Source organism: Tachysurus vachellii, chromosome 11 (assembly GCF_030014155.1).
Source record: "Tachysurus vachellii isolate PV-2020 chromosome 11, HZAU_Pvac_v1, whole genome shotgun sequence".
Classification (NCBI taxonomy): Eukaryota; Metazoa; Chordata; class Actinopteri; order Siluriformes; family Bagridae; genus Tachysurus; species Tachysurus vachellii.
In genome coordinates, this window is record NC_083470.1 from 6,477,527 (window position 1) to 6,500,040 (window position 22,514).

A 22,514-nucleotide genomic window follows, 5' to 3' on the forward strand; every position below is an offset into this window, starting at 1 on the left:
GTTATGGCACAGTGTCCAATGCAGATTCTAGAGATTTTTTATTTCACAGTGTCCAATGTGCATTCTGGAGATTCTTTATGGCACAGTGTTCAATGCAGATTCTGGAGATCCTTTATAACACAGTGTCTAATGCAGATTCTGGAGATTCTTTATAACACAGTGTCCAATGCAGATTCTGGAGATTCTTTATGACACAGTGTCCAATGTGCATTCTGGAGATTCTTTATGGCACAGTGTTCAATGCAGATTCTGGAGATTCTTTATAACACAGTGTCCAATGCAGATTCTGGAGATTGTTTATGGCACAGTGTCCAATGCAGATTCTGGAGATTGTTTATGGCACAGTGTCCAATGCAGATTCTAGAGATTTTTTATGGCACAGTTTCCAATGTGCATTCTGGAGATTCTTTATAACACAGTGTCCAATGCAGATTCTGGAGATTCTTTATGGCACAGTGTCCAATGCGCATTCTGGAGACTCTTTATGGCACAGTGTCCAATGCGCATTCTGGAGACTCTTTATGGCACAGTGTCTAATGCAGATTCTGGAGACTCTTTATGGCACAATGTCCAATATGCATTCTGGATATTCTTTATGGCACAGTGTCCAATGCAGATTCTGGAGATTCTTTATGGCACAGTGTCCAATGCAGCTTCTGGATATTCTTTATGGCACAGTGTCCAATGCGCATTCTGGAGACAAGTGTGTTAATGTTGACACACATGAGAAATTTGGTTCCAACTGTTTGTGACTCTCAAAAGTACAGATATAAATAACACTATACTTTACAAGACAAGACAATACAGACGATGTGAGTATTAAATATGAATACAGAGTATATGACTGATCAGTTATGTACATAAAAGTGTGAGAAGTGCATGGTAGTGCAAATAACAGTATTGTGTATTATTATGCTTTGCTTTGCAGCAGTAGTGTGTGTAACATATACTGATGATGTGATGAGTGACAGTTCTGATAATGCAGTAGTTAGAGATATGAAGCAGGGAATATAATTATGGTGAGTTGTTAATCAGGATGATTGTCTGGGGAAAGAAACTGTTCCTGTGTCTGTCAGTTTTGGTAAACATGACAAGTGTATGTCAATATGTGAGTGTTTCAAAGTCTGCTTGGTCAGATTGTCTGTCTCATCGTTTCCTTTTACCCCAATATGTGATGGGACCCACAGGAAGTTAACTTTAAGTCTGTACCTAACAGGAAGTTCTCTGTTATGGGATGCTTGAGTGCACTTGTTCCCCACTTCAATCCATTTGGAACACAACCATGCTTGTTGTCAAAATAAAAGGCATGACGCGTTAGAGAAACAAACATTATTTGTGTCATATTTCACTTTATTTAATGTCACACATGGTTCACACAACTCAGTGATGATCATCAAAAATGTCATCAGTGATAAAAACACATTTTTAAGTGATTTTTAAATATGGAACCATAAATACAAAAGAGTATTTGCATATAAGTTGGAAAATAGTTTAAGACTATTTATGTAGTGTTGTTTAACCCGATCAGCATCATTCAGACTGTGTGTGCTGTCCCAAGCGGCTGACTGAATGAATGCAGGGTGCTGAAAGAGAGAGAGAGAGAGAGAGAGAGAGAGAGAGAGAGAGAGATTAGCTTCATATCCGACGGCCGAGGCTGATTGCCTGCAACTGGCAGCATGCGGAGGTGAAAACAGACCTCTAATCACCGATCGAGGTTTACACCCTTGACGGTATTTTTCTAAACCCCTGGATCAGTCATTTTATTTGAATTAAATACGTGGTTTACTACGAATCAACCATGCATTCGAGCAGAGGATTATCGCGGAGGAATTGCCCCGAATCCCTGAGCTGCAGCTGGGGCACCGAGCTCTGGGTACGTGCCAAACTATCTGTCTGGAAATGCATCATGACGGGGGTGTGTGGAGGGTCAGAAATCTTTAAAAATGTGTGCATCAGTCATCAGCAGGTGTGTCAGGAGTCGGTGCTAATGTTTCCTAGCTGGGATATTCAGCGGTCCGCCCATTTTTACAGCAGGACTCGTGCATGCATGCGGCGCGCGCCGTTCCGTCCGTTTCGCAAACCTGCGTCGAAGGAAAAATCAGTGCAGTGCATCACTTTAGTAATTCACTCTCGGTGTGATTACACGTCATCAAATACATCTCAACCAGTCCAGGCTAATTCGGTTATTAAGACAAGGCGTAATCCGTCGTTAATGCTGGTCCTAACCGCCTGCACAGGGCACGAGAAATATGGATATGTATTGTTCATAGTTATCGCACGTGCACACCATTTTACCTGTTTATCAAGGTAAAAGGTCTGTTATCAATGTCTGATGCCTGCAACGTCTGATATCAATGCAGTGCATATCTGCTGTGATGAAATCTACTCACAAGCTCTTCATTTAGATGATAAGGATCATCGTGATTACAAAATCTGCATGAGTTTTTTTTGTGATAATGTGACATAACATGATAATAATACAGTAATAGGTTTTAAGGGAGCACGTGCTCCTACCTGAGACTTAGCATCAGTATGTGCTGACCAGGGACCAGAGGATTGTCAGGAATATAGGAGAGTTTCATATTTCTTCACCTTCTATACATGCTGTCTCAGTTCCCATTTGTTGACCTTTTTAGTCCATACACTGCTATTCCTTTCACTTGACCCCAGGTATCAGTCACACTGGGATGGCATGCAAGAATAAAACACTTTCCCAAAGCCATCTTTAAGCAATTTATATCAGTTTCTTTTGCACTCAAAGACATTGAATACCTTTCAGTTCTTGTGGGAGTTGAATTAGCTCTGTGCCCATGGAAATACTTTTGTACATTATTCCCGAACACTACAGACTAGACAGTATTTACAATCAGTCCTGCCCAGTTGATGGTAGTCCAGACCTCCATCACTGCCGAGTATTAAAACCATGGACAAGTATACAGGACAGATTTAAATAATAAAGAGGAGTTTTAAACATGTGCTCACAGGAAATTAGTTTCTATGGTGCGTTCCTTTTAACACAGAATTCAGACAACTAACACAGTACTATGAATAGATCATCATTCTATCATCATGACAGCTCATCTAACAGATCTTTTAGAAAAAAGTTACATCTAAATCCATTATGAGTTCTCTGGTTTGTTGCTCTTGTGGAACCGCTGTTTCATTAAGGACACTACACGTGGTTGTCTTCTATATAAGCAAAGCCCAATAACATTGTATTTCTCTTTCAGAGACGGCTACAAATTTAAGAACACTTTAACCGTTTAAAAATTAATTAAAAGGTAGAGGTAAAGATGAGGATTCCTTTTTTTTTTTCGGGATAAGGATTTTATTTTCCAAAAAATGCCATATTTTTCTTTATCTTTCTTTTTCTTTTTATTTATTTATTTATTTATTTATTTTTTAAAAAAAGGTTCCCCAAGGCTTCTTTAGCTGGATAATGATTCTGTTTTTAAAAGAAGACTCAAGAAGCCTTAAGGATGGAACCTTCAGTGTAATATATACAATAATAATATATTGTTTAATGATCTATGCCCTATGATGTCTTGCTTTAGCCATAGCATCACTTTTATCTAATTGCTTGTTCTGATTTGTGCTGAGATTGCAAATTCTAGCTGATTCAAATTCTAGTGAAAAGAATCATCTATGGGAGGCCTGTGTGTAAAAACCATGCCTCTAAAAGTCTCAGCCATCCAATGCACAACATCGAGCCAAAAGCATGATCTGGAGTGAGCAGTTGGCACACCAGTCATGCTGAGAAATGATGAGGTGGCAGCTTTCACACACAACAGAGAACATATTTAATCATGTTCCCAAACATAGACTGGTTCATTTGTGTAATAGAGAAGTTTCATTCTTCATTCATTAATTTATTCATTCATCTTTATTAAGTACTTTATCCGTCCTACTCAGGGTCACAGTGAGTCCGGAGCCTGACATGGGTCCACCACTGAGGTGGGAATGCACCTTGAATGGGATGCCAGGGAACCCAGAGGAAACTTAAATGTACAAACAACGATCCTACGAATCTTGCTAACTGCTTTGCACCACTCTAATAACAGACTTGCTACTGTTATTGCATTTAGGATGTCTAATTTCCGGCACAACGTTCAGCCTAATATCATAAGACTACACTGTGGAATAGAGCTAAAAATAGAGTCGTGACCTCTTAAAGCGCGCAGCTTGTTGATGATTCCCACACTTTAGAATAAGACTAGCAAACACAAACCCGCAATGGTACTGTAACCTGTAAAATAACTACAAAAAAGTTATTAATGTGTTATTAATCATTCATAAGCGTATGCACAGTAACTTTCCATACAACACCCTAGTAGGCCTCTTATTGGTTTAAATGAACTTCTACAGAGCAAAATTCCATCACTTAAAGTGCAAGTTTATATGATTTCGACTCTTTTTTGATTAGTTTTAGTTTGTGTGTAAAAGCCTTGGATGAGACGAATCTGCAGCTGTCTTTTCCCCCCAACTTTAGGATCAGTTTGATAACTTGGAGAAGCACACGCAGTGGGGCATCGAGTTTGTGGAGCGCTACACCAAGTTTGTCAAGGAGAGATCTGAAATCGAGCTGAACTACGCAAAACAAATAAGGTACGCAAAGATCGCATTTGACTGTAAACATTCTTCGCAGCATGGGAGATTTGATTTTTCAGCTTGTCAAATGAGGACCTGAAAACTCAGACAGCCATGTGAAGGCAAACAGAAGTACCTTTCGCTATAGAACGTTCATATAAATCCCCATACTAGTGATAAACAAGAAATCTGGCTGTTCCAGTTAGTAACTTGTACACTGTATGCCTAATCATCTTGTTTTTCTTGACCAGTTAAAATTCTTAATGAGGTTGCTGTGACATGTCAGAAATCCAAAAGATTGTGCTTTGACCTATTAGTATTTCTAATGCTGTTGTCTGACCTATAAGAGTCCCCAGTGAGTGTGTTTTGAATTTCCAGTGAGTATGCTTTGTACTTTCAGAATTCCCAGTTAGTATGCTTTGACCCATCAGAATTCCCAGTGAAGGTGCTTTGATTCATCAGAATTACTAGTGAAGGTCCTTTGACCCATCAGAATCCCCAGTGAGCGTGCTTTTACCACTTAGATTTTTTATTTTGTGCGCTTTGACCAATCAGAATTCCCAGTGTGTGTTTTGATCAATCAGAATTTGCAATGAAGGTGCTTTTGACCCATCAGAATTCCCAGTGAGTGTGCTTTGGACCGCACAGAATTCCCACTGAGTGTACTTTGACTACACTTTGACACAAGAATTCCCAGTTAAGGTGCTTTGGCCAATCAAAATTCCCAGCGAAGGTTCTTTGACCAATTAGAATTCCCAGTGAGTGTGTTTTGACCCAGCAGAATTCCCAGTGAGCGTACTTTGACCAATCAGAATCCCCAGTCGGTGTGCTTTGACCACTCGGGATTTTTGGTGAGCATGCTTTGACCAATCAGAATTCCCAATGAAGGTGCTTTGACGAATCAGAATTCCCAGTGAAGGTGCTATGGCCAATAAGAATTGCGAAATATGATGCTATGGCCAATCTGAATACCTGATAATGATGCCCTGAGCATCCTAATTCCTAACAAGAGTGAATTAAGCAAATCAGAGTTCCAAATGATAATGCTTTGAATAATCAAGGGTAAAGGAGCTCTGAAAAATCAGAATTCTGCATAGGATATTTTTGAACAATTAGGATTTCAGAGGGAGAGCGTGTGCTAAACAATCCGAATTTCTAACAGGGGTGCTCTGACCTATCAGATGCTCTCATGGTCTGCTGAATGTACACCACATGGTTGGGATATTCTAACTAATTCTAACCCACAATAGCTGATTGATTGTGTTTGGTCCAATCTCCACCTTGAGTTAGAGCTGTACAATGTCAAATTCAATTTAACATTATTGTAGTATAACATGTTTAATGACAGACATTGTCACACAGCTTTAGAGAAATATGAATATAGATTTTGATCTCTAATGAGAACACAAGAGGCTACAGGGGCCAGGAAAAACCCATGAGAGAAACCAGACTAAATGGGGAACCTGTCCTCTTCTGGGGGACTCTGAGTAATGGGATTGATATAAATCATATATGTGAATAAGCGTCCAGGGAGGAGCCGTAGGAAGTCTTATTATTACAACAGCATATCCTCAACACATTGTGTTAATTGTTTCCAAATGGTTGGACTTGGCAATACCGATATGCCAGCCGATATAGAAACAAGCACCTAAAACACATTTTTATTGTATTCTGTGAGGATTTTGTCTATTCTAAAAATGGCACTAGTGTGACCAATGAATTTTCATGAAATTAATGTAGTTACAACTGTAACTGTAATGCAGAAATTACAAGCCATATGTGCAGCACAGTATCCTATTTCAAGCAATAAAATGCAGCCCTACATTGAACTGAGGCAATAATGTTTATACAGTATATCTAAATAGGTATATATATCTATATAAACTTAAGTGTTTGCAAATTCCTCAAAGATGTTCAGCTCCTTTTGTCATCGCTAATTAGTCTTGTTAAACCTAATCATCTGTACACACTTGTCATTGCCAGTGATATTTAAATAAATATATATCGCTTGCTTATTATTTACTTTTTCACAACTTATACAACAGGACGTGTTTGTACTGCATCACCGTGGTTACGTGGGTTGCTATGGTGTTGACCCATATCCTGATAGTCTGGTGCTAGTTTTGTCAGTTTGGTCCTGTCTGTGGTTTTTACGGGTTGTGTTAGCCAGTGAAGACACCCAAGCACACACACACACACACACACACACGTGATCACACAAGAAAATCCACTTTTTATAGCTGCCTGTCAATCAAGGCTTTGTTATTTTTATGAAGTCTTCCAGAGTGTATTTGTGTGCGCCTTCAGTTGAGAGAAAAGCTTAATTCACGCCGCCTCCCTCAAGCCTTTTATTCAGCCCCTTAAATGAGTGGAGATTTATCTGACACAATACGCTTGTTAGCAGACAAACGGCATCAACCTGCCTCCAGCTCAGGAATAATGGCTGTTTAAAAGGCCACAGGATAGTTGTTATTATATTCAGGGTCTGTATGTTTCAATTGCGTTTTTTCCCCCTGTCGTTCTATTGAACGTCTGCAGAACATCAAGACCGTTTTTAAGTCCTTCGTTGAGGTGGTAAGGAGACAATAAACGGCAGCATCCGCATGGCTTTGACAAGGAGCTGCAAGATGGCGATCTGCCTAGCAACACGTCAGCCTACGGGGAGGTACAGCTGGGTGTGTGTGCGGAGAGAGAGAGAGAGAGAGAGAGAGGGAGCGGGTGAGAGGGACACAGAGATAGAGCAAGCCAGACGAAAAGAGAGAAAGGGGGGTGGGTGGAGAGAGAGAGACAGTGATGCAGACGAGAGGTGCAAGCGGGGGACAGGGCGGCACCAGCAACACACTTTATTATATCCATGAGCGCCTCACATCCCCTTTTCACATTTACTTGAATTAATGTCACAGTGCTAGTGTGTGTCAAGTTGACTCGATTCGTCACGCTAACAAACAAACGTCAGCTTTATGAATTAGAGCTCTCAATGATAAAGGCACCATTATGGTAGAGACACTACTGGGCTTTGTTTTGCTCCCCAGGACACGATTGCTTTAATTGATACGTCTTTCATAAATATCATATGAGGGTGAAAGGGTGAAAGAAATCGCCAACATATAATTAAAGATACTATAGGTTAAGCCACTTTACATGACAGCACAGTTTGATGCGGGATTTTGATCAGTCAGAGGGAGCTGATCGTTTCCTTTAACAGCAGCAGCTTGGACAATAGTCCGTGTTTGGTGTATATTATTATTGGGTTTGTAGTAAGAACCTATTCGGGGACTCGTAGGGTAGATAATCAACTTCAGCAGATTTTTAATCTAATCGTTGATATGGTGGATTTTTGAAGGTGTCTCCAGTGTCAGCACTTTGTGACAATCAGAGATGACGTTCCGAAGTTTTCAGGACCGAGGGTTATGTAGCCTCTATGTAATGTAACAGTGGCTAAAGTGGTTAAAGCACTGGGATGTTGATCGAATGATTGTGGTTCAAGCCCCAGCACTGCCCAGCTGCCACTGTTGGGCCCTTGAGCAAGGCCCCTATCCCTACAGTGGTGCTGTATCATGTCTGACCCCAACCTCCAAAGTTGGGAAGAAAGAATTTCTCTGTGCTAGAATATATATGTGACAAAATAAATTCTTTTGTTGTTAATGTAATGTAAGAGAGTCCTGGGATGGAAGGACTATTACCGTATATGCTATAATATAACACATCATTACAAGAACTAACTGGCAGGACGTTTTACAATATAACTATAAATGGATAAAAAGAATAATTGTGGTGGAAGAGAAAGAAAACATGTCAGTGAGTGTTGATATTGGAAAAGATGACTTTGCTTCGCATAAAGGCGTGACACAATTAATGATTATTATACTTTCTTTAGTTTTTCTGTAACTTTCTGTAGTTTTTTTTGGAAAATGGCACATCTTAATTAAATGATTAACATGTATGATTAAAACCATTTGAATTGATGGTAGTATTAAATTAAAGTAAAGTAAAGTAAATTAAAGACCCAAAATTACATCATATTGATCAAGGTCTAATGGTTTTGTGCTTGTTAAAGAAACCTCTCGAAGAAATTTCAGCCTAAGAAGAACTCCAGAGAAGAGGACGAGTACAAGTACGTACTTTATTCTCAATACGTTTTTCATTCACATCCTATAATATCTGCGTCTATGTTCACCAACGTCGTAATTTAGTCTATAGTAGCCAGTAAAAATGTAATCTGAGATTTTTTATTTCATGTTAGAAACACCGCTCAGTTTGGCCGATTCCATTGTGTTAGGAATGCTAAAAGGTTCTGCTTTTAGAGGAACAACTGGTGTGATGCATGTTTTCTTGTGTTCACACATATGGCCAGGTACACCTCCTGCAGAGCATTTCTGATGACACTGAATGAGCTGAATGACTACGCCGGGCAGCACGAGGTCATTGCCGAGAACCTCTCCACACAGATCATCTCAGAGCTGGTACGCTACATCCAGGAGCTGAAAGCTGAACGGAAAGCGGTATGTGAACGGAAATTGTGCAATTTCTTTTAATAGCACCACATGATTGGGGAAGTGTGAAGGTGGGTGTAGGTTTAGAATTATTTCCATTTATAGACTCTCACTTTTAGTTTAGTTTATGTGTTTAAAGGGGCACTGCACATTAATAAATATGGCTGTAAATGTGCCAGGGTTAGCTAAAAAGGCTATTTTCCATCTGCAGACCCATGACAGAATGTTAAAAAGTCAGCTTTTTACACCATCTTACACATATACACACCTACAAAAACATACATGATTGCATATAAGAATGAAACATTGATCTACGTACACACAGAAGAGAGAGATGGCAACAGGAGGAAGCAAATAGGCAAGAAATCTAAAAACAAGAATACATTAATTATACTGTAATGTATATTGTAACATACTAATGTTGACAGTTGAGTTTTCAGTAGCCATTTTTAAGATAAAACTGAAAAGAACCAGACGTAACTAATCTCCTAATTGATAATGGGATTACGTTCCATTACCTTGCAGGTTAGAATAATAATACAGACTGGCTAAATGTACATTTTCCGAGAGGAATAATACAGTCTTGTCTTCCCCACCCCTTGTGGACCGATGAGCAATTGTTCTAATATTCACAAACTGTTTAAATGGTGAAGTCAGGCTATGTATAGTCTTGAATATAAGGGCGTTTTTATACCTGGCCACTTCATGTGTTCTCTCTGATCCGATAGCTATCTGATTTGTAAAACTGTTACATTTACATTAGGCCACATAAATGCGTCTTGGCGAATCAGATATCAATCCGATATTTCTACTCCCGCCCAAAATGCAAATATATTTTACCTCATTTGCGGGGTAATTGAAATGGAAAACTCTTTGGTGTATGCGGTTTTCAGAATGCAATCAAAAAGAAGACGAAAAGACCTGCGAGTGACGTACTTCCGTTTGGGAGGAGTATAGCGCTGACGTATGTGGCTTGAACAACCACATTCATATACACCTGTACGGTTTCATCTGAAATGCGTCCCAGACCTCCTCCTGAAGTGGTTTGAACGATTGGATTTATAACCGTCTCAAAAACGTTTCGGAGGGCATTTAGACCTGGTCTTTTTACGATCGGATAACTATCCGATCACAGAAAACGCATGAAGTGACCAGGTTTAAAAAGCCCCTAAGACAAATGTTTATATCCCAGATTAGCAAATTATATATATATATATATATATATGTGTATATATATATATATATATATATACACATTTTTAAAATCGAGCAGTGATAAGACTGAACCGATTTCTTATCAGGAGTTTCTTGATTGATTAATTGATTATTTGAAATTGCTGATAATGATGAAATTATAGAAGCTTCTCTCAAACTATTTATTATTCAATCAGAGCGGAAAAGTCATACACCTGGAATCCCAGCTCAAACAGATTTCCCATCGTTTATTTGTATCCATTTACATCCATTTTGTACACAGCTAAGGTTAAACTTCACAGTTTTGGAATCAGGAACTCGACAGAAATCTGGCATTCGGAGAATTCCTTCTTGTAGATGTGATGCATGACGTTCAATAGTCAAAACATTTGACCAACAATTTTAGAACTTTTTGTTTTGATTAACCCTTGTCTTTAAATAGTGTTTAAAAGTTAACTTGTACAGTGTAAATGAACACTGTATGTACAGTAAGTATGCCTCAGAGGATGCGACTGTCTGAGACTGGCTTTTTTCAATAGTGTCTAGACCACTGAGTTCTTTTTATATGGGCTCTTTTCTTTAAGGCTGAAAGGATGGTAGTGTTTTTTAAGCCAAATGTAATGTGATGGTGCAAAGAAATACAAATATTAGAAATAAAAGATTCAAGATTTTATTTTTCACATACACAGTTATATACAGTACACAACTTGCAGTGAAAAAAAAACCTGGCCTATACCTCCTTAGACATTGTACATTTAAAGAACTAAATACAAAATGAGACCTGAATGAAAAAATATAGGAAGAAAAATAAGAAGAAATAAAAATAGTCATGGGAAATGATGCAGTTACAGTACAAAATGCAAGAAAGGGCTTGTCTGGTATTTGAACCCAGGACCACTTGCACCCAGAGTGTGAATCATGTCCATAACCACATGAGGCAAAAAGCCTGATATGGTTATAGATGAATGAGAAGATGCCGAGCATCGAAATGAACCTCTAATCGGCAGTTAGTGTGCATTTACAGCATTTTGCAGACTCTTTTATCCAGAGCGACCTACATTTTTATCTCATTTTATACAACTGAGCAATTGAGGGTTAAGGGCCTTGCTCAGGGGCCCAGCAGTGGCAGCTTGGTGGACCTTGGTGGATCAGACTCACAACCTTTCGATTGGTAATCCAGTACCTTAACCACTAAGCTACAGCATATACTATATGTATACTGTATATATAGTGTGTATTGCTGCATAAATAAATCTCATTAATAATCATCTCATTAATATCTTACAAGACGTTCAGGGTTAAATTTGCACATAGCGTAAATACATGTTTGTATTCAAACTCAACCTGGTTTAAACCATTCTAGGGTAACCTCGTAAGAGTGTGTTTTTACCAGAGGAATTTCTGCCTGTTTTGGTTGTGTCCATGTTCAGCATTAATGTCTGTCATGTTACACTCCTCAGTGGTGCTTAATGACTCATAAGAATTTGTAGTTTTTCATAAGTATTACTTTTTTCTGCCTGCTTTTCAAAGTAAACAATTTGAAGGTGTTATATTCAATGCTAAAATTCTGTGTAAGGTTATCCAACAGAGGAAAAAACACACGTCTCACACTGAAAGCCAACACCGTCCTGATTAATTTTATATCAGATTTGTAGCGATAAAATAAGTCATTTGTTTATACTGATTGAAAATGGCTGATCCGTCAATTTCCATTCCTCGAGTGTACTGGTAAAAAGGGTTAAATCCATAATAATATCTGAAGACTGAATACAATTTCCGTATAAAATGCTTGTTGGATTTACTTTAGCCAACTCTAAATACCGTAGCACAACAATCACATTAGTCCGTGTAAAAGCGCGACATTCTCTGTACTTCCATATAAACTGATTTAGCGAGCATTATGTATGAGCTGTACATAAGCTCTTTGGCTGAACATGCACCATGTCTTCAACCTATCATGGAAATGCAATTGTGGATGATGTTTTTTCTGGAAAACACTAAGCTACATGAATGATAAGAAATGAAAGAAACATTGATTATTGTTTTTTCTGAGAAACAAAAAATTAAAAAAAGTCAAACCTCTGGTGATTTTTACTAGCATTTTTTCCCCTTGGACAGGGTTCCTATCTGTAGAGAAATTCATCATCTGCTCCTCACTTCCTGTAAATCCCTGGATGAAGAATGTGAAATATTTTATTACTCTGTTGATGATTTTACGGTAAAGTTGGCTAAATTTGAATATGGGTCATGTATTGGGGTCAGTGGAGTGGGTGCAAGAATAAGAAGCTCCTCCTCCTTAACTGGGTCTGTGAGGCCTCTGTCACAGCCAAATGACTGGAACTAACACAATAGGAGCAGACATGACCACGCATGAGCTGAACAAAATGTAGAGCAGATCGTTTTTCCACCCTGATGAGCATTTGTCTGCCTTTCATATCTGACTGGCTTTCTCAAAGAATGTGTCCTTTATGTATTTTTCATACTGTGTTTAATGGCATCCTGAGAGTGGGTGTGAGTCAGCCGTGACGCGATATTCCCGTCACCGTGGCCTCGGGTGATCTAAGCTAATGTTTTTTGATACAATGAGAAGTTTGTCAGTAGTGAGCATTTTATTTTGGGAGGAACACAGCGCATTTTTGTGGCTATACTGTGTTGGCTGAGTCATTAGGTTCACATTTCATCTAATCAGCTTTGTTTCTAAAAGACTGTGGTGTGTTCTGGTATAGATCACACCTACAGTGCTGGGTTTGCAATATGAGTTTCTTTTTAAAGGAAAATCCACTCTGATTGACTTGCATAATACTCTTTATGTGATCTTTAGATTTATCATTGAAATGTGTTTTAGTTTTAATCTCTTTCATTTGGGTTTCTTATATTACCCACAATGCCATTTAACTGGCTGCAGATATTGGTCCCAGTAGAACTCAAACAAGAGGGCAATGCAGCAGTGCTTTAGTGTCTATAGATATAAAAACCAGAGATGTCCCTTTTCATGCTTTCTTTGATCATCTTTGTGTTTCCTAATTGTGGATTGCTAAACAAATCAAATACATTTTAATGTAATCATATTTAATGTACTGTATTTCTAGTGGAGTTTTCCTTTAACTGTGCTAACATTCAAGTACAGTAATAAAAGAGAAGCACTTTTTTACAGTAGCTTTTACTGCATTAAATTTCCCCACACATGCTATTTACTGCTGTTATAAATGTTTTGGACTATGGATTTAATTACACTGTTAATGCTGGGTGTTTTATCTTATATATAATATTTTAGCTAATATGAATAAAAAAGTCTTATCACTGTAAACATGTGATGCAGTTGATGACTCCATGCTTACTCTTCTGATTCTCCTCCTGCAGCATTTCCACGATGGTCGCAGAGCTCAGCAGCATATTGAGAACTCCTGGAAACAGCTGGAATCGGTGAGTTAAAACTAGTTTCCAGAGAAGAATTATTACTACTCTATTACAACGACCAGACCGGGGATAATACGTAAACTTGTCAAGCTATAGATTCATGCTTCGTTAATCATACTGATCTTGTTTCTGTGATTTATTTTTAGATTTTAGAGTCGATAGTGATTTATCACTGGGAGTTCATTTTAGTCCAGGATGTGGTTTATTTGACTTTAAAAGAGATGTTTGTAATTTTAAAATCTTCTAAATCTATAATAAGCATTTTATTTTAAAGACAGCTTAGTAAAAGTGTGCTAAGCATTATTGCAATCCAGTTGTTTTAATGGTTTTCTTTTTATATGTCTGTTTTTATCTCTTTTTATATGTTTATATTTATATGCACTAATAAGGAACTCTATTACCTTGCAGAGCAAACGTCGGTTTGAGAGAGACTGCAAAGAAGCCGACCGTGCACAGCATTACTTCGACAAGATGGACGCCGACATTAACGTGACCAAGGCCGATGTTGAGAAGGTATGTCCAGTTCCGGCTTATTTTTTTTTTTCTCCTGCTTGTTCTTTGCATCCCAGCCCTGGCTCTCTGCAGTGTGTTTGGGATGGATGAGTGTCAGTGATGTGCTCAGCATTTTTTTAGACCCCTTCCACTGCATCCTAAAGAGTCTTGCGCCTCCGCCCACTAACCACAGCATCTCCTCTGGAGGTGTGCCATACTTTTGTGCAGGGAAATTGGACAGTTGTTGGAGCCTAACGAGCTGTGGACAGTTTTACAGCCTGTGTCATGAGTCCTTTTGATTCATACGACTGAACTGATTCACACTGGCAGTAAATACTGCCAGGACACTCAACAGCGTAGCGTTAAATAAACTGCCTGTTCGGTCCATTGCATTTTATAGTTCTTTTGTGAAATGGAACAACTAAGGTACCTAAACTGTAAGCCATTCTGAATATTGAATTATTTTGCTATATTGCAATTAGTTTCCAATTATTTTAACCATCTGCCAAGTTGCTACCTTTCATTAAATCCTGGACATATATCCTGGAAAGATATAATGTTATAGGCTTAGTTTTATTACAAATATTTCTGAATGTGTAGTCTATCTGTGATCTATGACCGGGCCCGAGGTGTAGTTCATGCCTTTCGGCTGACCCATACGCATATTTCTGACATTCTGCTCTACGCCACAAAGTGCTCTGACACTAATCGACTCTGTTTTTGTCTTTTTAACATGGCTCAAAGCGGTGTTCACTCAAGGTAGGTTTATAACCACGAGTCGTCTCTGTCTGTGGGGAATTGTTAATCTGTTTAGTGTACGCCCATAGACCTCAACGTCTACATAAAATGTCTGTCGCAAAATTATTTCTGTTTGTCCAAATCTCTAGCCCTGTTGCTGTATTACGTCCCTCTGGTCACTGGTGCAAGCAAACAAATGCCTGTGTGTGGTTATTAAAACCACTGTTTAGCACATTACATTTGTCTGGTATACAATTTATTAAATTAAGACAATGTGCATAATGCGAAAAAGCCCTAGAGTTGCTCTGAGAACAGACGGCCAATTCCTGTCCATTTTCTGTGCTGTGTGCCTCGGTGTTTGTGTTCTGTTAGTGTGCATGCTGAATGAATCTGTGTGCTGAAACATGTTAAAGTGAATTGTTTCTTGACTACCGTTTTGACTTTGTCTTTTTGGTGTGTACGTGTTCCGTGTATGTGTGTATATAATGAACACAGGTACAACGTATTTTTTCCTTTAAAGCCCTTACCTGCCCTTAATTCAGTTTCTTTCTTTTTTTCTGCTGCTATATTTTCTGCTGCTACTTTTAAAAGGTTCTCTGGAGGTTTAAAGAATTGAGTCTGTAATGTTGGATCCTTCAGATGTCCTCTCTATGCCTCAGTATCCTGATTTACAAAGACTGTAATTTACAAAGCAAACTACACAGCTGGAGGATACAAGCTATTAAGTGTGTAAATACATAATGAATATCACAAAGAAATTATTAAAAAAGCACACAGCAAGTGTAACCTCTATTTATTGATATCATTCCTTTATTATTTAAGTGATTTATTTCAGAAGGAATTAATTTTGGTTATCTAGAAAGGATTTAAGGATGTCTTTGACTGCAGCAACTAATTCTTTGGTGAAATAAAAATCCAGGTCAACAAAATTTTGTAATCAATCTAATACATTGTATTATCTTTACTTCTTAAGTAGTCCAATTTACTTCTTAAGTAGTCCAAGTATGGTTTAAAACAACAGATTGACTAAAAATGAATTTACAAAGCTAATCCCCCCTGACCTCAAATGTAGTCGACCAGACAAAACAAGTTTGGTGTCTAAACTTCTTTAGTTTTTCCCTGAAGCTTCAAGGTTACCAGAGCTAACAAGTATTGAAAGCATACAGTTTTTACTAGTTTATCATCAGGCTATCATCTATATCATCTATAACACACTACAATTACTATATCAAAATAAAATCCAGTTTGTCTAAACCTCACTTAGGAGAGGAAAAGGAGATCATCAGCACTCTGTATTTCCTGACAAAGAACCTTCTGCTCTGTGTTTATTCACATTGCTAGTTGTTAATGTACAAGAATGCTAGCTCTATTTAACATTAGAACACGGTTAGATGGATAGTTAAATGTTAGTAAATGTTTCTAGCTCGCATTTGAAGTAATCTCAGTAACTGAACCTGTCAATACCCATAGTTGTGATCATGACTAGCTCATTTAGCTTAGAGAGCTAAGTACTGTATCTAGCTTAGCATACAGATAATGTGGCTAAAATCTTCTGATTAGCATATAATTATAGAGTGGAATAATTTCTTAGGAGATCACAAACTTAGTTTCCTGAATGTTTTTTCCTTTTAAATAAAAATCTGAAAATGTAGTTTTATACCAAACATGTACAGCTGGAGTAAATATTGTAATCTCTAATATAGTAGTCCTGCTGTTGCCTTGCTTGTTAGCGCCATTAGCCTCGCACAGCTCCAGTGCAAAACTAACTACATTTGGAGTAAGAGGAATGTTTAGTCAATTTTTTTATTCAAAGCTTTCCTTTTAATTAATGTGGCCTGCTGGAACATTTTGCTTTGTAAAATAGCCTTGTTGCTCAAAATAGGCTGCATGAAATAATGTGATACTGTGTGATTTTTTTCTTTGAGCTGGTGGTTTTATGTCTGGCGCGTTTCCAGTTTCCAAACATTTGGACAGATCTGTGGATGGAGGCCCATGAAAGACGTCTCTTTCTTTGCAGCTGCACTGGTCCTGTCTGGTCCTGTCCCATATTTTTACGCTGTAATGGAAGTCATATGTGCTGTTGGATAACAGTGTACATGTTTTTTTTTACTTTGTTTGTTTGTATTTTTATGTGTGTACAATATGTGGCTCTTTATTTTATTTTACAGAGTGATCCTGCAATGGCGCAAATAATTCTGGGATTTTTGTGTGAACCTTTCTATAGCACTTTACTCTCTCTCTCTCTCTCTCTCTCTCTCTCTCTCTCTCTCTCTCTCTCTCTCTCTCTCTTTCTCTCTCTCTCTCTCAGGCTAAACAGCAGGCTCAAATAAGGCATCAAATAGCTGATGACAGTAAGAACGAGTATTTGTCCTACCTTCAGAAGTTTAATAAAGACCAACACGAGCACTACTACACACTCATCCCCCACATCTTTCAGGTAAGACATCATAGGATCTTAAGAGGATATTTTTTGACTCTATCTACCAAAAGCCTCTAAGAGGAGCTGTCCTGTTGTGTTACAGAGGATCCAGGAGATGGAGGAGAGACGGATTGAGAGAATAGGGGAGAGTATGCGGTGCTACGCTGAGGTGGAGCGCAAAGTTCTGCCCATTGTTAATAAGTGTCTGGATGGTATGACCAAGGCAGCTGAGTCCATCGAGCCCAAAATGGTATGTAGACAGTCATTCCTCTATTTATGGATTCATTAAGCTACTGGAAAGTATGGCTTGTTGAATACAGGACTGCAAAGACCAATACTGAGCTAATGTTTATAATAGATTTTACCACAGCGTTGTCAAATGCGCGATTCTGATTGGTCAGGAGGTTTTGATCCATTTTCTGTAACGACAGCTCTGACAGTTGTTTCAGCTGCAAGACAAATCACATTTTATATTATATAAAATATTTTTATGCACATGATCTAATACAGTATTGTTTCTAAAAAAAATCTAGAGAACATTTTTTATTAATGAGTTTTTTTTAACTTGAATTATATGATTTCTTTTGAGGCATATTTTATTCAACATTTTATTTTATGGAAGTATATTTCTAGTGATTCTAGCCCAAAATGGAAAAGTCTTTAGATTGGAGGACATGCCTGACTCTTTGTAAGTGTCATATTTTCTCAGTAAGCTGAACGTTTTAGTATTATTAAGTTTAAGAAGAACAAAAGAAAAGAGATTGGTGAGGAAACAATGGTTTATAACATGTTTATAATGTAAGTAAATAAGGAACAGGAACTAATTTGTTTAATTGATGTTAGTCAGCATTAAATGTAACTTGTGTAACTTTTTTTGTGCAACTCTAAAATTAAACAATGAAAGAATGAAGGTGAATTTTGGTTTTTCACCTAAAACGTCTAGTTTTAAGACGAATCTACAAGCCATGTAGGAATGATGCAGTATATTAAAACAATTGATTAGCAAAGGTTTCAGCAGTAATATTAAGGATGTAGGAATTTCTTCAAAGTTTCACTTCGTTCAACGACAGGACGTAAGAAATCTATATTTAGCAGACATAATAATTTATCACAGAAAAGTGCTGACTTCATTACTCTAAATGCTCCTGCCCCACTTTGAAGATAATGAGTAATGATCATGATGCCCAGCGTTTTAACAGCTGTGGCTAGCAGCCATGGAGATGATGTGTATTTGGTGTGTGTGTGTGTGTGTGTGTGTGTGTGTGTGTGTGTGTGTCTTGAGCTAAATCCTGAGCTTGCACTCACGTGGCTGTGGTTTGGCCAAGTGTCACAGATGGAGAAGGGCCACATTGGAGCACTAATTGACTCACTTTCTCCACAGATTTAAAGTGGCTTATAGACTGTGATTGGACATAAGCTCCTATGTGACTCATGGTTGCACCTTTCGTTCAGATTTAGAAGCTCAGTCCTAAACACACTCCACACACAACACACTACCCTTTTTCTCAGTATCAGATTGTAAACGTGAAGGAAGTTTTGGGACTGAGATTTACACCATGCGTAGATCTTATATATCGGTTTGTGTTTGTTGAAGTCTAAATATATATATATTGCATTTTAATGCATATATTGCATGAAATCTGACTTGACTCATCATTGACCTTCATGTGAGGTCTCTGTATCTTGAGTGCATCAAAAAATGTTCAGAAATGTTAGAAATTTCATAGCAATGCAAATCCTCTTTATATAGGATTTTTGGCCAAAATTGTATACTGTACACTGGCTTTAGACCTTGTATTAATTTCAGTTATTAAAATCAATGCTATTTAACAAAAAGTGGTCTGTAGTCAAATCTGTTTATTATGCTGTCAATCAACATTTTATGACTTTCCTTAGTAAAAAGTTTTATATTTTCCATCATATGAATGTATGTATCATAATTTACCACAATATTTACCTGATATAATATATTTTCATAATCAAATGTAACTTATTTTATGAATTGTAGACTCTTTATCTCAGACTCATCCCTCTCTTTGTATCTTTTTTCTTTTCTTTTTATCTTTTTATCAAATCTAAAATGTCTTTGTTTCTGACCATCTTCTATTTTCACCCTCAGGACACCAAGCAGGTGGTAGAGACATACAAATCAGGCTTCGAACCTCCAGGTGATGTAGAGTTTGAGGACTACAGCGTATCTATGAAGAGAGCCGTGTCCGAGTCTAGCTTCCTGAACGCACGCGGAGAAAGTCGGCGCAGGAGCCGGAGCAAGCTGTGGCCTTTAATTAAGAGGAATAAGGTACAGGAAATGGCTGAAGGTCCTGGTGTTTGGGTTCTGTGGAGGTGTAGAAGTGATGTAGACCCAAAGCCAGAAGCTGAATGAACCATTTGCTTTGTTAAAGGAGGAGTAAATTGTAAATTTAGTTTCAACTATTGACTCCTTGAGCAGCTCAATGAATAAAACTGTCATAAAGTCACAAAGGGCAGCTTATGAAATGTGTTAGTTGCACAAAACAACAGGAGAAGTTATAAAAGGTCCTGAGTAGCCTATTGCTACTAGCAGGTTTTTTTTCTTTTAAAAGAAAATAGTTCAAGTGAAATTGGCACATCCATCGATTCTTTCCGGTCTCTTAAAGCTCTTACAGTAACTTTAGTAATCATCTGTTTGGAAAATGTCTCCATCTGTTGAAGGAAAGTTAACACATCACCAGTCCTCTCAAATTCACCACACTACACATTCATTCATTCAGCACACTTTTTTACCCAGAATCCCTTGCTGAAATAAAATCTATTACAAGCATATAGAGTGAATGAAAATGAAACCTCCTACAGTTTCCCTTCCTGACACCTTACATCAAAAATAAATCTTTTAAAAATAGATAAATATAAAAATAAATCTTACAGTTAAAATATTATTTATCGTATTTATTCCTTATTTTTCACTACTGGCAGCAAGTTACTTGTCAGAGATAGAGGACTGGAATACTACTAACATGTTAAATATACATTTAATTATTTTAATTCATTAATTATCTTAATTAATTAATTAATTTCTTTATTTTTATTTTATTTTTCCTAAATAATTTTTTAAATAAATAAAAAAAAATTCAATTTGTTTAATTAAATATATTAATATTTTAATTTAAAATTTAGTATCTTTAACAACATTTTTAACATCAGTATGTTCATTTTATCATTGTATTAAAAAATAGTCTGTATTGTTAGTATTTATTTGAAATTGAAACTAATACATTTTTAGCTGGCTGAGAAATCCTTCTCTTATATACCTTTATGGCATATTGGCTTAATGTGATGTTTTTCTAACGTGATGTTTTTTTAACGTGATGTCATACTGTCAGCTTGTTGCTGGGATTATATAGTGCTTCTCTCTGTCCTTATGTCTCCATCTCTCTCTCCTCCTGTGTTTCTGCATGGCTCCATCTGTGACTGTGGATCCATCGCTCTGTCACGTGCAGCTTATGTCATTGTTAGCGTCGCCCCGTCAGCCCCCTCCCCCTCCCCCCACGTCACCCTCCCCAGAAGGCCTGGCCAACGGGCCGCACTCGCCCCCGCACAACAAGGAGCCACTCGGACAGCGCCTCAACGACTTCATGAGCTCCAAACACAAGATGCAGTGCCTGAGAAGCCTCAAGCGTGGGGTAAGGACCTGAGGGATAAGTACTGTCACAAGTTCATGTTCACAAAATCGATCATAACTCATTAAAAAATCTGTAGGCATAGATCTACACTCTAAATCCACAAACATACACATCTCTACCTCTGCTCGTTTGTGTATTTATCTAGGCAGTCAATCCTTTCTGCAGCATTATGCTTAAATTCATGCAGATCATGTAAACAGTTTGATATGGGTGGTGCTGTAAACATGGATGTACATTGGATGAGTGTGTGTGAGTTTGGTGCAGATCAGTGCAGTCCATACCGTTGAGTGTTTGAGTGTGTGTTGTGCTTGGTACAGTTCAGTTCAGTTGTTGAGGAGTTTGATGGCTTGTGGAGAGAAACTGTTACACAGTCTGGTCGTGAGGACCCGAATGCTTAGGGTACCTTTTTCCAGACGGCAAGAGGGAAACAGTTCGTTACATAGAACACTGATGAAAAACAAAAACCATCCAGTGAGCAGGAGGAGTTTTTTTGATGAGAGAGGTCAAAAGATAATGACCAGACTTTTTCAAGCTTACAGGAAGTCTAACGTAATTCCAATAACTACTGTTTATAATCGTGGTGAACAGAAAAGCATCTCAATATGTTGAATTTTTTCGGATCATCTACAACAGTACGATACCACATGGTGTCAAGAACAGAAATCTGAGCCTACACAAGCTTTAACTGCAACTCTCCAACTTTAGACCTTTACTGTATCTGCATGATTAGCTGATTGGAGAATTGCATAAATGTGCAATTCGGGTAAACGGGTATTCCTAATAAAATGGACATCAAAGATGAATCGATGAATCAATCAAAGACAATCTCCTGCTTTAAGATTTAAATTTACTGGAATTTATTCTCATTCATGAGTGAAATAATGATTCCTTTCACCATGCATCATTGGGGAAAGAAAAATGGTGTGTATTAGCTAGTTGTTTTTTTAGTAGTATTTAGAGCTGCCTGGTAGACAGTTAGGCTGCAGTAGGTTAGTTTAATTCAACAAACCGAGACAGAAGAAAATCCTCCCCTGATGTGCTACTTCAAACTAAACAGCATTTCTAATCTAGATGAAATTAAAGAAATTGTGGCATAGAAGTCTTTATTATCATCACATATACATTACAGCACCAAGGATTTAATTTATTCACATATCCCAACTGAGGAGGTTGGGGGCAGAGCCCAGGGGCAGCTAGAATAGAGCATCACTGGAGCAGGGAGGGTTAAGGGCCTTGCTGAAGGGCCCAGATGTGGCAGATTGTCAGTGCTGGGGCTCGAACTCTGGTTTTATGATCAACATTCCAGAGGCTTAAGCGCTTAAGCCACCAATGCCCTATTTTCAGACTGGGGCATTAGACTGGGTAAGCATTTACTAGCTTGGTGGGCTAAAGATGCATATAATTATAAAAAATCATTTCTGTATCATCTTTCCAGCCTTGGATTTGGTTTATAATTAAATGAGGCTACAGTAGTAGTGGTAAGTATTAACTACAGTACAGTGGTAATTATTATGT

At 37.9% G+C, this 22,514-nt stretch overlaps 1 protein-coding gene across 5 annotated transcripts in view; it reads left to right on the forward strand.

Moving 5' to 3' along the window:
- The first annotated feature begins 1,660 nt into the window (after nt 1–1,660).
- fnbp1a (formin binding protein 1a) overlaps nt 1,661–22,514 on the forward strand; it is a 30,495-nt gene continuing 9,641 nt past the window's right edge. For 3 of the 5 annotated variants that reach the window (XM_060881339.1, XM_060881337.1, XM_060881338.1), the window contains exons 1-11: nt 1,661–1,873; nt 4,490–4,605; nt 8,645–8,701; nt 8,942–9,089; nt 13,635–13,697; nt 14,100–14,204; nt 14,928–14,942; nt 17,230–17,358; nt 17,444–17,590; nt 19,460–19,639; nt 20,817–20,999. In XM_060881339.1, coding sequence (XP_060737322.1) covers nt 1,799–1,873; nt 4,490–4,605; nt 8,645–8,701; nt 8,942–9,089; nt 13,635–13,697; nt 14,100–14,204; nt 14,928–14,942; nt 17,230–17,358; nt 17,444–17,590; nt 19,460–19,639; nt 20,817–20,999 — 1,218 coding nt within the window. In that variant the 5' untranslated portion in view covers nt 1,661–1,798. The remainder of the gene's footprint in view (nt 1,874–4,489; nt 4,606–8,644; nt 8,702–8,941; nt 9,090–13,634; nt 13,698–14,099; nt 14,205–14,927; nt 14,943–17,229; nt 17,359–17,443; nt 17,591–19,459; nt 19,640–20,816; nt 21,000–22,514) is intronic. The other 2 variants (XM_060881340.1, XM_060881341.1) reach the window with 1 other exon arrangement.